A 14,611-nucleotide genomic window follows, 5' to 3' on the forward strand; every position below is an offset into this window, starting at 1 on the left:
AGCGTAGCTTCATAGTACTAAAGAGAATCAAGAGCCAGGGAGTTAGGGCTTCGAAGAAGTGTATGCTCCTGGGGGCCAGCATAGTGGTAAGACAAGTTATCAACATGAGAGGAAAGTAAAGACTCTGAAGAAAAGTGCTGTGGCCACCTGTTCAGATGTTTCTTCCTGCCTGAACACGTGCTTTTAGAAGCTTTCATCTTCCCAAACCTTCAAGAACTAATTATTTTATTTTATGGAGGATGTCATTTCTCTACACTCCTCTACCAACATCTCACAACTAGTATCCCAGGTGCGAGAGTCAGGAAGCAAGGCCCTGGTGGTATAAATTGTCCCGAAACAGATACAGCTAAACAGATTTTGTTTCTCTGTTAATCTAATGGTATAACAAAGAAAGATTAAAATAGAAAGATTAAAATAGACTGAGCATAATTAGCTTGCTTTAAGGGTAGAGTAGGAAGAAAGCATAGCGAGGGAGTTTGTGAAAAGCAGGCACAATAAATAGTTCTGCATCTCCAACATTTGGGAATTTTAGGTCAGAAAAAAAGAAGAGGAAAGGAGGCAGCAGGAAGCACAGAAAAGCTGACTTGTGCTCAGCTCAAGGAGAGACCAGGTTAAGGTTTGGAGAGCATAACTGGCTGGCCAGAGAAGTTTTTACCCGAGCAGGCTAAGCTTGATTTAGGGACTACAAGCTAGAACAAGTTAATAACAGACATTCTCTGCAGCATTTATATAATACATACATACTATCTACTATTTGCTAGTTGAATTGGGTACTATTTATGCCCTGGAGGCAAGTACATGTCTAGAAAAAGGGAAGGATGAGTGAATCAATGATGACTGTATAGAAGGAAGTGCTATGGCAGGGGCAGTACCTCAGGCTTACAGAGAGAGTACAGAGGAAGGGTAGCTCTACATGATAATCTGCTGTGAGGTCTTTGAAACGGCCTTCCACAGTTGCCTGCCTAGCATCCCTGGAGGAGGTTTGTAGAGGAAAAAGACTAAGGATTGCCTAACTTGTGCTTCCAAGGGTAATGGTGAGGTCTCATTATCTCTGCCTCTACCTTCAAAGCCTAACCACCTTTAATCTCCATTAGAAAGCTATAAATCCTAAAATTAAAGAGAAAACAAATTTCAAACATCATCAAGTTTAAAAAGGAATTTATTGTAGCTAAAGTATTCCATGGGATTAATAATGTCAAATATTTTCTACTTCTGGTAGAAGGGAAGAGACTTGAGGAAACTGAGAGAACCATTGGGACTGGTCTTCTTTCAATACTTGGGGAATCAGCTGTCAACTGGACTTATGGAGGGGACAGGAAGGGGGGGGGGTGGTCATTTCCAACTCCTGCAGTTTTTCCACATCAACACGAGGGGGCAGAAGCTCCTCAGTATGGAACGTGAGAAACCGAGGAAAGAGCCATACCTGAACTTTTTGGCCTTAAAGTATTAACCTACTTTATAATTTGGGTGAAGGAAATCCAGTTTTCCTTTTTTTCTGTGACACTGTACACATTCATTTAAAATAACTTTTTTAATGTTTATTTTTAAGAGAGAGAGAGAGCCAGAGAGATACTGGGGCGGGAGGGGGTGCAGGGGCGGGGGAGGGAGACAGAAGCGGAGACACAGAATCTGAAGCAGGCTCCAGGCTCTGAGCTATCAGCACAGAGCTTGATGTGGAGCTCTAACCCACAAACCATGAGATCGTGACCCGAGCCGAAGTCGGTCACTTAACCGACTGAGCCACCCAGGCCCCCTGGCACTGTACACATTCACAGCTTGGGAATAACATCTTTGATGAGGTTGGCTATACTCTGCCAACAATACCCCAGCTCAAATAATATTTGCAAATTGACTCCCAGGTTTCGTCATCTACTTCCTCAACTCCTGTAGTTTCCACACTCCCCTCCACTTTCTTCACCTCTTCTTTTGGAAAGGATTAGGAACACCTGTCCCTAAAGAGCTTACAGAAATTCCAGAAGACCTGATTCAGAATTGACATTTTTCACCCATGAGAAAGTTCATGGAATTGTAGGCTTTCGGGTGAATCTCATATGATCACATTACCACTGGATCATCTCTATTTTTTTTTTAAGTTTATTTATTTTTGAAAGAGAGAATGTGTGAGTGGAGAAGGGGTAGAGAGAGGGAAAGAGAGAGAATCCCAAGCAGGCTCCACACTGTCAGCACAGAGCCCAATGTGTGGCTTAAACACATAAACCATGAGATCATAACCTGAGCCAAAGTCGGACATTTAACCAACTGAACCACCCAGGCTCCTTGGATCATCCCTATTATTATCAGTTCTCAGTTACTAATTTTTCATGCTATCAAGGAGAGAGAGGTAAGAGTATACCTGTTAAACACCTAGACTCTGAAGCAGATTGCCTGGGTTCAAACTTGGATTCTGGTTGTGTGGCATCGGGCCTGTTACTTAACCCCTCTGTTCCCGAGTTTCCCTACTGTAAGATGGAGATAATAATAGAATATATCTCACAAGTTTGTGGGAGGATTTTAATGATTATGATTAGAACTTAGTGCCTGGCAGAGAGTAAGCACCATGAAAGTATTATCTACCATTATTGTTGATTCCTCTTTCTATATTTTATTAAGAAATAAAATTAGTAGATACGTAGTGCTACTGCAGAAAATGAACTAACATCTGTATGAATATCTCAAGTTTGTTGCTGCAAATAATTGCTGGTATTTCTGTGGCAATTAAGCTCATGGAAAAAATTATAATATTAAAAGAGTAAAAGAATGTTAAATTCATGAATTAGTTTGAAATGGAAAAACAAAGGAAAAGTACAAATGTTGGAGGAAAGTAAATAGTTTAAATTTCCCTCGATACTAAATAATACCTATGAAATATCACATCTTATTTCTGCTCAGAACCATTTATCCACCAGGTACTGTCCAAAATAGTTTATCTGCCATTGGCTCTAAAAGTTTTTGAGACATAGTCCTCTATTCATTGGGAACCACCTACTCTCTTAGATTCTAACACCCCTGCCTATATAAACTTCTGACTCTAACTGGCCTCATTAGCACAGTAGGCAGCATGTTACTCTCAAACTATTAACCCTCCTTAGGGCACACACAAGAATATCCTTTAAAAGACTTTCTTCCTGATTGGGATGACAGAAGTGATTGGTCTACCCCTATGTAGATCTTGCCATACTTAGTAAGGGATTTAAAGATTTTCATATACTTGAAAAATAAGAAGCTTCCTTTATTTCATTATATTTTAATGTTATACATAATTAGAGCCGAAAAGAACCTGAGGCCAATAAGACCATTGGTAGGTAAATTAATAAAACAGCGTATGAGATACTCTTGTCTATTGTTGATGGGAATGCAAAATGCAACCTCTTAGAAGAATTGAGAAGTTTATGGACTGAATGTTTCTGTCTCCCTAGCGCTCATATACTGAACCCCTATCTCTTCCTTGTAATGGTATTATAAATTGGGGCCTTTGGGAGGTGATTAGTATTAGATGAAGTCCTGAAGATGGAGCCCTCATGAACAGGATTAGTGTCCTTAACAAAAGTCATGAGAGAGCTTGATTCCTCTCTACTCTCCGCCATGTGAAGATACAATGAGAAGTGGGCAGATTGCAACCCTGAAGAGGGTGTGACCAGAACCCACCATGCTGGCACCCTGATCTTGGACTTCTAACCTCCAGAACTGTCAGAAATAAAGTTCTGTTATTTATAAGCCACCCAGTCTACAGCATTTTGTTGTAACAGCCTGAAATAACTAAAGCAGGCAAAATTATATATCATCTATGCTTTGGCTCAGCAATTCCACTTCTAAAAATCTATGCCCAAAAACACACAATGACAAATGCACAAGGACATTTTTCATTGTGACATTATTTATAAGTGCAAAAGTCTGGCAACAACCCAATGACCATCAGCAGGAGACTACTTCAAAGTTCTGTAGTATATCCACACAGTAAGGTACTAAGCAATTGTAAAAAAAAGATTAGGAATTATCTCCATACATTGATATAGAATCTCCAGAACATATTAAGTAAAAAAAAAAAAAAAAAAAAAAAAAAAAGTTGAAAATATACTGTCTTTTTTGTAAGGAAATAGGGAAAGGGGTATATTTATTTTTCAATGAAACCAACATCTAATAAAAATGATTACCTATAGAGGAATAAAAATGAACAGGGTGGAAAATATGGAAATGCAGACAAAACTTCTGGGAATGCATCATCTCATATAGTTTCAACTTCAGGATCAAATAAATATTTTATGTAATTAGAAAATAAAATTACATCCAAATATATATACCTAAATATTAAAACCTGAATTTGAGTAACTTAACTGTATAAATCAATCATGCTTTACTCAAATAAAAATATTTTATTTAACTCTAAAAACATTGCTTTTAGAAGCGCCTGGGTGGCTGAGTTGGTTAAGCATCTGACTCTTGATTTCAGCTCTGGTCATGATCTCTAAGTTCATGAGTTCAAGCCCCACTTCAGGCCCTGCCCTAAGAGCACAAAGCCCACTTGGGATTCTTTCCTTTCTCTCTGCCCCCCTGCTCATGCTCTCCTTCCCTCTCTTGAAATAAATAAAGTTAAAAAACGGTAAAAATGTTTTTTAAGTAAGCCCCAGGCCCACATGGGGCTTAAACTCCCAACCCCGAAATCAAGAGTCACATGGTCTACCAACTGAGCTGGCCAGGCACTCCTAAAAGCAGTGCTTTTAACGTTTACCCTTGTGAAATATATCCTAAGGTCAAAAGAGAATCACAGGGACTCTTAACTGCATTCGCTGGCCCTATTTATGTCATCACTGTTATTTTAAAACTATTGTTAAGTGTGTTTAAGATAAATCAAATAGGTAATCATGCTAATGTTGACAGAAACCAAGATTTTCAGGCTAAGAAAAACATTAAAATCCAAGAATTTAAATAAAATCCCTTTTCTCTCTTTTGAAATAAAAAAGGAAGCATTTCCTGACTCTACCTATTGAATAGCCTATAAACAATAACAACTGAGTAGCAGAAAGTACCACCAGCACAACACTGGAATCTAAAATACCACTTCCCAGCAAAAAAGTGCCAGGGACCCTTGAAGAAATGGCTGGTTCTAGATCTGAGGAAGAAAATGTGGAAGAGCCAAACCACAATGATGTTTCAATTTGATACCTGAACTGTGGTTACATAAGAGAAGGAATATCCTTATTCCTAGGACATACATGCTGAAGTATTAAGGGATAAAAGAACATAATGTGTGGTGTCTACTTTTGAATCGTTCAAAACAATAAGAGAAAGGTGATAAAACAAGTGTGGCAAAATGGTAAAAAAACTGGTGAACTTTGGAAAAGGTATTTCAGAGTTCTATTATTCTTACAACTTCTCTATAAGTTTGACATCATTTTAAATCATGTCAAAATAATTTTAATAAAATTTTTTAAAAGCAAGATTTTCAGTGGAACTTAATGGAGGTATCCACTGGACTAAGGCCTATTAATTGAAACACACATATTGAAAGGAATATATAAAGCATGGTAAGTTCATGATACTTGATCACCTTTAGAGGTTTCTAGGGCGTCAATTCATTAAAGATTGAAAAGAGAATGAATCAAATATTTCCCCCAACCTTTCCTTATAGGCCTTATCTCAGGGTAACCAAGTATGTGATAAGGAAGTGTTTTCCTTTATAGGATTCCAACTAATAAATGCAGGAAAAAAAATGACAGAGAATCACTGTTTTGCAACTTAACATAATAATGGATCTGGCAGGGGCACCCGGGTGGCTCAGTTGGTTTGGCATCCAACTTCACCTCAGGTCATGATCTCACGGTTTGTGAGTTCGAGCCCTGCATCAGGCTCTGTGCTGACAGCTCATAGCCTGGAGCCTGCTTCAGATTCTGTGTCTCCTTCTCTCTCTACCCCTCCCCCACTTGTGCTCTGTCTCTATCAAAAATAAATGTAAAAAAAAAAAAAAGAAAAAATAATGGATCTGGCAGTAGTTGTTAGTTGTTAATAGCTGCAAAAAACAATCAAGTGAAGAATTTGATGGGGAACTTGATAATGGAGGGGTCAGGTTGACAAGGACTAAATGAAAGCCATGATTAACGTTAGCATCACTAATAGTGGGATAACCAGACATAATGTACCTCAGATGCAATGTAATAGGAAGAATACGCAGCATCAACTACACTTAGCAAAAAAAAAAAAAAAAAAAAGAAGGGAAAGAAGGGAGGAAGGGTGGGAGGAAGGGAGAAGGGAGGAAGGAAGGTATGGAAGGGGGAAGAAGAAAAAAAATTTAATCAAGACTCTATGGTCAACTATGAGAAATTTGAAGACTAAGACAATAGCTAAACAATACCACAAAAAGCAATTAGCCAAATCTAGAATGTGGGACAAGCTACTAGACGAATGATCTCATTTGTTCACAAGTATATGGCATGAAAAGGGAGAGTGGCACAGTGACTGGTAGAGGTTGAAAGGGACTCAGAGCTAACAGTCAAACGCAAAGTACAAACCTTCTTTAGATCCTGCCTCAACCGACAACAACAAAAAAATCAGATCAGGGAAATCTGAATATACATTGTGTACTAAGTATTACAGCAGTATTAAATTTTTAAGTGAGATTATTATCAATGTAATTGCTTAGAGAATGAAAATTTTAAGTGTCCACTATCATTTAGAGATGCAGTCTAAGTTCTTTATCAGTCATATTGCATGTCTGGGATTCTCTTTAAAAATATTCCAGAAAAAAAAAAAAAGGGCAGGGTGAATAGATGAAGATTAGCAAAATTAATTACTAAAAGGTTAATTTTTGAAGCTGGGTGATGGGTATATGGAGGTTCCATTAGTATTAAAAATGAAAAAAAGGAAGCCTGGAAAACACATTAAAACTCACAAAGTATTCTATCTTATCACAGAACTTCCTTTTATGCCTAGTCTTAAGAGTTTGGACTCTTCATTGTAATAGCTTTTTGCATCCCGTTATGAGCCTATCGTACAATCCACTCATCACAGTCTTCCAAATTAAAGTTGAAACTTCTACTCCCATTACTGCTCTAGCCCCAACTAAGAGAACCATCCAGTAATTTTATGAAAGAACACAAGAGGTACAGCTTGAGCTTTGCCAGGATATCACTGTCTTCTATTTTCTCTCTCTGGGGGGAAAAATTAGGTGTATTTTTAATTCCTCAAGTAGATTGAAGAATATGGCTTTACTCCTTTGTGCTATCATGTCTTACACATACTAAGCTTTTAATAACTGTCTGCTGACAGATTTTGCAATGACTTCTGGGTAATACGAAAGCTATCTGTGCATGTCTTAGACATCACAAACCAAAATTCAAATGCATCAATTCAGTCAAGAAATCTTAATTTCAGTATTTTAATAGGTACTCCTAAAGTGCTTATTTGCATATTTTGTCATCTATAATAAATACCTGAGTATATATGTTAAGTTTCTACTTAAACTCTAGGAGTTGCCCTGTTAAGAATGCAGTTCACGGATGGTTAGCTGATATTTTAACCAGGAAACCTATATTCAAGGCAGCTACAAATACTTCGGTTATCCATAATTTGACCAACATCCAATGTTTTGCTCATTAGTGTATTAAATGTCAGGGACATTATTGGGGAATAGTGGTTCACAGAATAACATGAAATCAAAAAGTTGTTCCTATTGGTGAAGTTAACAGTTTCAAGATATATGGATTGCCTAAATATATGAGATATTTCCAATCCTTGCATGGACAGGTTATCTGAATCCATTCAGGCCTATAGTTTACAAATTCCTTAAAGATGGCACCTGGGGCTTAATCCCTTGTTTACAGAGCCTTCCCCGTAGGAGCACTGCTGGTTACCTGATGCTGGCCATAAACGTAACAGAATCCTCTGCAATGTTGCCTTGTCTGCCTCAAGTAAACCCCTTACAAGGCAAGTTAAGAAATCTAAAAGGAGAGAAAGCTGGGACTGCATGGAACTTATAGACTGAACTCTTGTGCTGGCTTTGCTAAAGAATGCTTCTTTAATAAGTGTCTGAGCATGTGGCAGAATTTAGCACGACACGTTTCCATTATAATCTCGTAATGAGGTTGTAAAAGATTAGCTATCCCATACCCACCTCAACTTTTGTGGCCACTACCTGCCTACCAACAAGCATCTAAAAGTTGAGAACGACAAAGTCAGCTTGGGTCAGTTCAAAACATTTGACGCATATGAAGTCATGTTTCTCAAATTTATTTTAAACATTTCACATTAAATGAAATTTAACCATAGTCATTACAGAGCATCACCACAACAGTACACACAAAGAACTTTTAAAATAAAAGACAAAAGAATACAGCCTTCAACAAGTTAAATGCCACTTTACCATGTAAACAAAAATAAAACCCTGATGCTAAAAAGATACATATTCAGAGGTAAGATACATTTACAAAAACATTTAAACATTAACATAATCCACAACTACATCACATTCTTTGCAAGAGAGTACAAATATTAGTACTCTACATCTACAAAATTTCAGAATCCCGTTAAAATCAAAACCATCTCTGGTTTATGATACAGCACAATTCATAAGGCAAAAATAGAGGCATTATCATCCAGTTCTTTAATTTCACTTGTATTTTAAGGCAAACTTGGAACTTTTTGCTTATTATTTTAAAATAAACGGGACTTACACATGATAAGTTGACAAAATTAATAATAAATTATCTCTAGTTAAATATGTATAATATAAAAGACATATGGATAACAATTTTTCTCTCTACAGAGATGTAAACTGGATTTTTATTGACTCCATATTCACACCAGTAAGAAAACTTGTAAACCTATAGTATTTGAAACTTAATGTATTTTTTACTCTTTTCAAATGTCTATCAACACTGAATTAATATACTGTAAGTGAAAATCCAATATGTATCCAGCCACAGAATAAATGTATCTAATTAAACCAGGTCTAATTAAAGTGCTGTTTTACAAAGGAAAGGAAAAAAAAGATTAAGAAGTAGAACTGGATGTTAACTTGACATGTGACATCTTCTAATTTCTTTATTTTCAGACTACAGAGGTTATAGAGGTTATCACAAGTTTATTGAACTTTTAAGCAGTATATTTATTGTAGAATCTGATTTTCCTGAAAATGAGCACTTAGGTGACAATACCAGAAATCCAACACCAAAACTGAAAACAAACACAGCATTATAGGTACATATACTTCTTCAATGTTAGCCAGAGCCTTGTAATAATAGTAAATAATTTTTTGCAGTTTCTACAATTTTGTTTTTCTAATAGAAAATATATTATCCAATTCCAGGAAGTTTAGAGTTCTATAAACATTAGGTTTTCTATAATTCTTTACATGTCAATAAAACCTAATTGGACACTAAAGGACACAAATGTTTATACATAAACTGGGTGTCTAATCACTTCTAGTGATATTGGTTGTAAGGAATTAGATTCATACTTTACCATAATAGTTATTTGGGTACAGGTCTCCCTCACCATACTTCACTCGTTGAGTGAAAAGCCTGTATCTATTATTTATAATATTTCTAGCCCTGACAGAATCTGGCACAATACCACGTGCATATAGTAGACCCTCCATAATTTGTCAAGCTAGCAAAATAATTTTTCAAAACCTAATGCCATTTTCCTACCATTTGATATCACTTTCTATAGTTTGATATCCATTCATATTTAAAACATTATTAGCAATAACCTATGGAAACATCCTTTGGGCTACATTAAAAATCACTTAAGTTCTATTACTATATTTAACAAAGATTAAATACCCAAACATTCCTATAAGATTAAGTCGTCATAATTATGGAAGGCAATTATCTTCCAGGTGACTAGATAATTTCTATTTCCATTGTCACCTTTTTTTTTCCAAAATATTTCTGGGCAATCTTAAACAGCTTTCTTCCCATTGCCTGAGTATATAAAATTATGTCTAATATCATTTATAAGCAAACACTTTGATGAGTTTTGACATGAAAAACATGTGACTTTAAATTCACAATCTGTCAGCAAAGTATTCATGATGAAACTTCTCAGAAATCCATACGAGAAGGTCTACTGTAAAGTTATCAGTTGTCAGGTTACAATACCTCTGGTTGTTATGGATAGTACCGTAGGTTTGGTAAACCCAAAATTAGTTATTTCAAAAGTTTGGGGTTGTTTTCTTTCTTTTTACAGGTTTTTATAATTTTTTCTCTGGTATACAGTTTCTACTATTGCCCAAGATGTTTCACATTTAGTCTTTAGCAAGATAAAGTTTTGAGTTTTCCAAAACAATGATCAATATATGCCTTTGGTCTAATTTACCAAGTGATTCTATGTTTAATAACAATTTGATAGTGGGGATAACACATGAGTAAAACATTAACATGTATAGTACAGATCTGTTTACAATTAAAATAAATTTCTATTGTCTTTCAAATTCCCTTATCTTCTGGGGATAGAAGATTAAAATAGTATAATAGAATGCATTTAATAATATAAACAGAAAAAAGATTGAGTTCAGAATTTAAAATTAAGTAATGAAATCTATTTTAAATTGCTTTTCCTTAAATAAAGTCTAGGCCAATCACAATAGTGCACCTTGTTTCTATTCAATAGATTTATTCAAATCAATTAAAAAGTTATTGCTATATATCATTATGTTATTCAAACAAGCAACATAGAAAATACTCAGACTGTCAATTTTATTAGTAACTTCTGTTGAGTTCTTAATTGTAAGAGACTAAAAAATCACTTGCAAGGTTTTATAATCTGTGCAAATATTCATAAAGCATACTACTTACATGATTAAAGGTGATTTTATGTAGTTTTGCACTATGTATTTAAATCTACACTGGCAGTTTATGGAAGAACAAGAAAAACTGCAAATTGCCAGGCAATAGTTTCCAAAAAATAACATATTTGCTAATGAATGAACCTATGTTTTATAATTACAAATGGCTTCTTAACAATAGTTTGGAATATTATGGCACTTAAGAATGCAGTATGAATTTTTTCTTAGAAAACAAATGTACACTGGTTTTGCAGAGACTATAAAGAGATAGCAGGCAGGTTAAAAAAAAAATCAAGGAAAAGAAAACAACACAACTATAGTACCAAAAATACAAGTACCGACATCCTAATAAAATGCAAAGTAATAGGTTCAAGACTGACAGGTATTTACTAAAACATGCTAAAACAAAATGAGCTAACCACTAATTTTAAATAAACTATCACTGGCTATAGCAAACAGTCTTGCTTGTTTCTTTAGTCAAAGTAGAACCAAATTTAGAACCATTACTCAAGTAAACATCGAGTTCCAGTTTTCCTCAGTAACTTTGTAAAATATTCAATTACCTAAGAAGTGTACAAAGTAATGCATAACTGCTTAGTGCTTCATATTTAATGCATATATTTGTTTTTAAGAAGGACATATAATATCTAGCACAAGAAGAAAGAAGATTAAAAAATGCATCTTTCTTTAAATCACTATTCAGGAACCATGAAAAGTATAACAGGCCATTTAGATGACTCTTGGATGTTAACATTAGCATAACTGCTAACACTTTTAATAAGCACAAATGAACCAAGCCAGTAAAAAAAAAAAAAAAAAAAAAAAAAAAAAGAAAAAATACTATCAAAACATACTATCATGCATATCTCATACTGAACATTCAAAAGAACATTATAGCCTTGTTATATATCCTACAGTTAGCACCATTTTTATATCTGAACACTTTGAAAAAGCAACCAAAGGTCTTAAAAAACTAAAATGATTATAAGGATATATGAAAAAAAATCAGTATGTACTGAGAATGTAATGAACATTTGTCAAATATTTACATCAACACTGGGAAGCCTGCTGTACTACGGAAATAACAAAAAAACTGAAACTGATATGCTTAACTCTTTCTATCCATGCTTAGTATAGCACAGGTGGGTAGCTAAATCCATCCAGCCTTAACCTGCCCATAGAAAGAAGGCATAAAGAGCAAATATCTGACTTCTTAAAATGAGCCCCCAAATATCATGATAGTAAAAGCATTTGTTCTGCAAACTTCTTATATCCCCATTCCTAAAGCCATTAGTAGGAAGAGTATCCAGATGACTCACTATGGTATATAATTTACAACCCTTAACAGTACCCCCCTCAAAAAAGCAGCCCTTTATTTAAAATGTGAAGCATATGAATTAATATCCAACAGACAGTATCAGCGCTCTGTCTAGTCATTCAATATACTCCAACACTGAAGCATCTCTCATCCTAGGAAATCATGGTGCATATATTAAGTAAGAGGGAGAGCTAAATTTTTTTTTAAGCAGCAAGATTTTCTCCACATGTACACTTATGAACATAAAACGACTCTATCCCAGTATTAGGAGGGAAAAAGTGCACAATTAAATTGGCAAGTTCTTTTTTTTTTTTTTTAAATTATTGATTCACTGTGTAATCAAGAGCAACCAAAGCTACTTTATCAGTTCAGAGTACCCAAGAGAACTTTGAGTCTTCATGCCATTTCAAGTTAATAAGAAAGTAATGTAGCTTTTGGATTTCAGAAAATTGGGCATCCTTTCATGCGGCACAAGGTTCATTACCACACTATTTCCACAAATCCACACTTGTCAAAGTGCAGTTAATCCAAAGTTGCAGCGACAGTATATCATGCCAGCTGAATCCAGCCACGTATCTGAAATAGGGTCATATTTCTGCACAGTATTCAGATAGGAAGACCCTGAGTGACCGCCGACTACATAAAGGTAGTTATCAATTACTGCAGCACCAACTCCTAGGAAAGGTGAGTAAAAAGAGGGAAAAAAACATGTTAACCATGAAGCAGACCTCTCACTAAAAATAAATTTGTATTTTAATGTTTTCTTAAAATACATTCTAATAATCTATTATTAGTTATACAAACAATATAGCCATATGTACTTACTGGAAAAAAATCCCTTAACATGAAAGCAAGAGTTCAAGTCTTCCTTCACTTCTCCTCCCTAATCCTATTCTCCCTCTCCTCTACCACAGAAAAATATGAAGAGTATATTATATATCTTCCCATATGCTTTGTCAATTTATATTTATATATTTTTCAACAAAGCATTCATCTTTATCAGGTTTTTAAATGTCTTCAAATACTTGTTCAAATACATGTTCAAATACTTGTTCAAATACATGTTCAAAAACATGTATTGAACTATATAACTTAGACTTTAAAAATTCTACCGTATACACTGTTTTACACAGTTCTAAACAGAACATGGCTACCTAATGTTTTCTCACATTCTCATTATTTTATGGCTTTCCCTCTTATGCAAGGAAGCATTTCCATCAGCAACTTAAAACTTTCTCCTTAAAATAATATGATTTGAGTTTGGGTTCAAAGATAATTTCCTTCTTTTCCTCAAAGCTGTTTTTGTTTTCTCTGGGAACACTGAAATCCAACCTTTTCTAGATCTTCAAACTCCTTCAGTAGGTGAAAACATTTGAAAGCGAACATATAGACTGATGTACAATAAAAAAAAAACAAAAACAAGGGGCGCCTGGGTGGCTCAGTCGGTTAAGCGTCCGACTTCAGCTCAGGTCACGATCTCACGGTCCGTGAGTTCGAGCCCCGCGTCGGGCTCTGGGCTGATGGCTCAGAGCCTGGAGCCTGCTTCTGATTCTGTGTCTCCCTCTCTCTCTGCCCCTCCCCCGTTCATGCTGTCTCTCCCTGTCTCAAAAAATAAATAAACGTTAAAAAAATAAATAAATAAAAAAAACCAAAAACAAAATAATGCAAAGATTCTGGGTGTGTGTGTGTAACATAAAAAGAGGACACTTGTGGGGCCTGGATGGCTAGTTGGTTAAGCGTCTGATTCTTGATTTTGGCTCAGGACATGATCTCACAGTTCATGAGATTGAGCCCTCCATGAGGCTCTGTGCTGACAGTGAGAGGCCTACTTGGGATTCTGTCTCTCCTTCTCTCTCTGCCCCTGCCCCACTCGCTTGTGCTCACTCTCTTTCTTGCTCACTCTCTCTCAAAATAAATATTAAATAAACATTTTTAAAAAGATGACATTTGTTGTATGGACAGAGGAGTTTCTGTAAGATACATTCTATTCCCACCATTTCTAAAAATGTGTTCTCCCAACTATAAGAAATGATAATATGCACAATGGCATATTAAAATCACAGTTAAAGAAATCTATTTAATTTTGTTGAATCATTTGTCTCTCGAGTCAAGCAGAGAAGTTTTTTTTTGGCTGGACAAGTAATACTCTTACTATTCCAAGGACCTATTATTATTCTAAGAACATCACTTCTATAAGAAATATTACCCTACATGTTTAGATATTAGTTATTATTACCTGTTCTGGGTTCTTTCATTGGTCTACACACAGTCCATTGATTTTGATGAGGGTCATATCTTTCAATGCTTGACAAATGTGAGACACCATTATGTCCACCCACCACAAAAATAAAGCCTAGCATGACACCCACACCAAAGTGAATCCTTTTATCTGCCATAGATGCAACCATCTCCCAGGAGTCCTTACTTGGATCATAACGCTCCACACTGCAAATATTCACAAAAGAAAGAATTAATTCACATATTCTTTGTGCCACTCTTCCTACCAAAACAAA

General features: G+C 35.5%; 1 protein-coding gene across 7 annotated transcripts in view; it reads right to left on the minus strand.

Annotated features, from left to right (window-relative positions):
- Positions 1-8,204: 8,204 nt before the first annotated feature.
- KLHL28 (kelch like family member 28) overlaps positions 8,205-14,611 on the minus strand; it is a 35,457-nt gene continuing 29,050 nt past the window's right edge. For all 7 annotated transcript variants that reach the window (XM_060619611.3, XM_060619610.3, XM_078448291.2 and 4 more), the window contains 2 exons: positions 14,335-14,543; positions 8,205-12,773 (listed from right to left, as the gene is read on the minus strand). In XM_060619611.3, coding sequence (XP_060475594.1) covers positions 12,610-12,773; positions 14,335-14,543 — 373 coding nt within the window. In that variant the 3' untranslated portion in view covers positions 8,205-12,609. The remainder of the gene's footprint in view (positions 12,774-14,334; positions 14,544-14,611) is intronic.

Source organism: Panthera onca, chromosome B3, assembly GCF_046562875.1.
Source record: "Panthera onca isolate mPanOnc1 chromosome B3, mPanOnc1 haplotype 2, whole genome shotgun sequence".
NCBI classification, from domain to species: Eukaryota; Metazoa; Chordata; class Mammalia; order Carnivora; family Felidae; genus Panthera; species Panthera onca.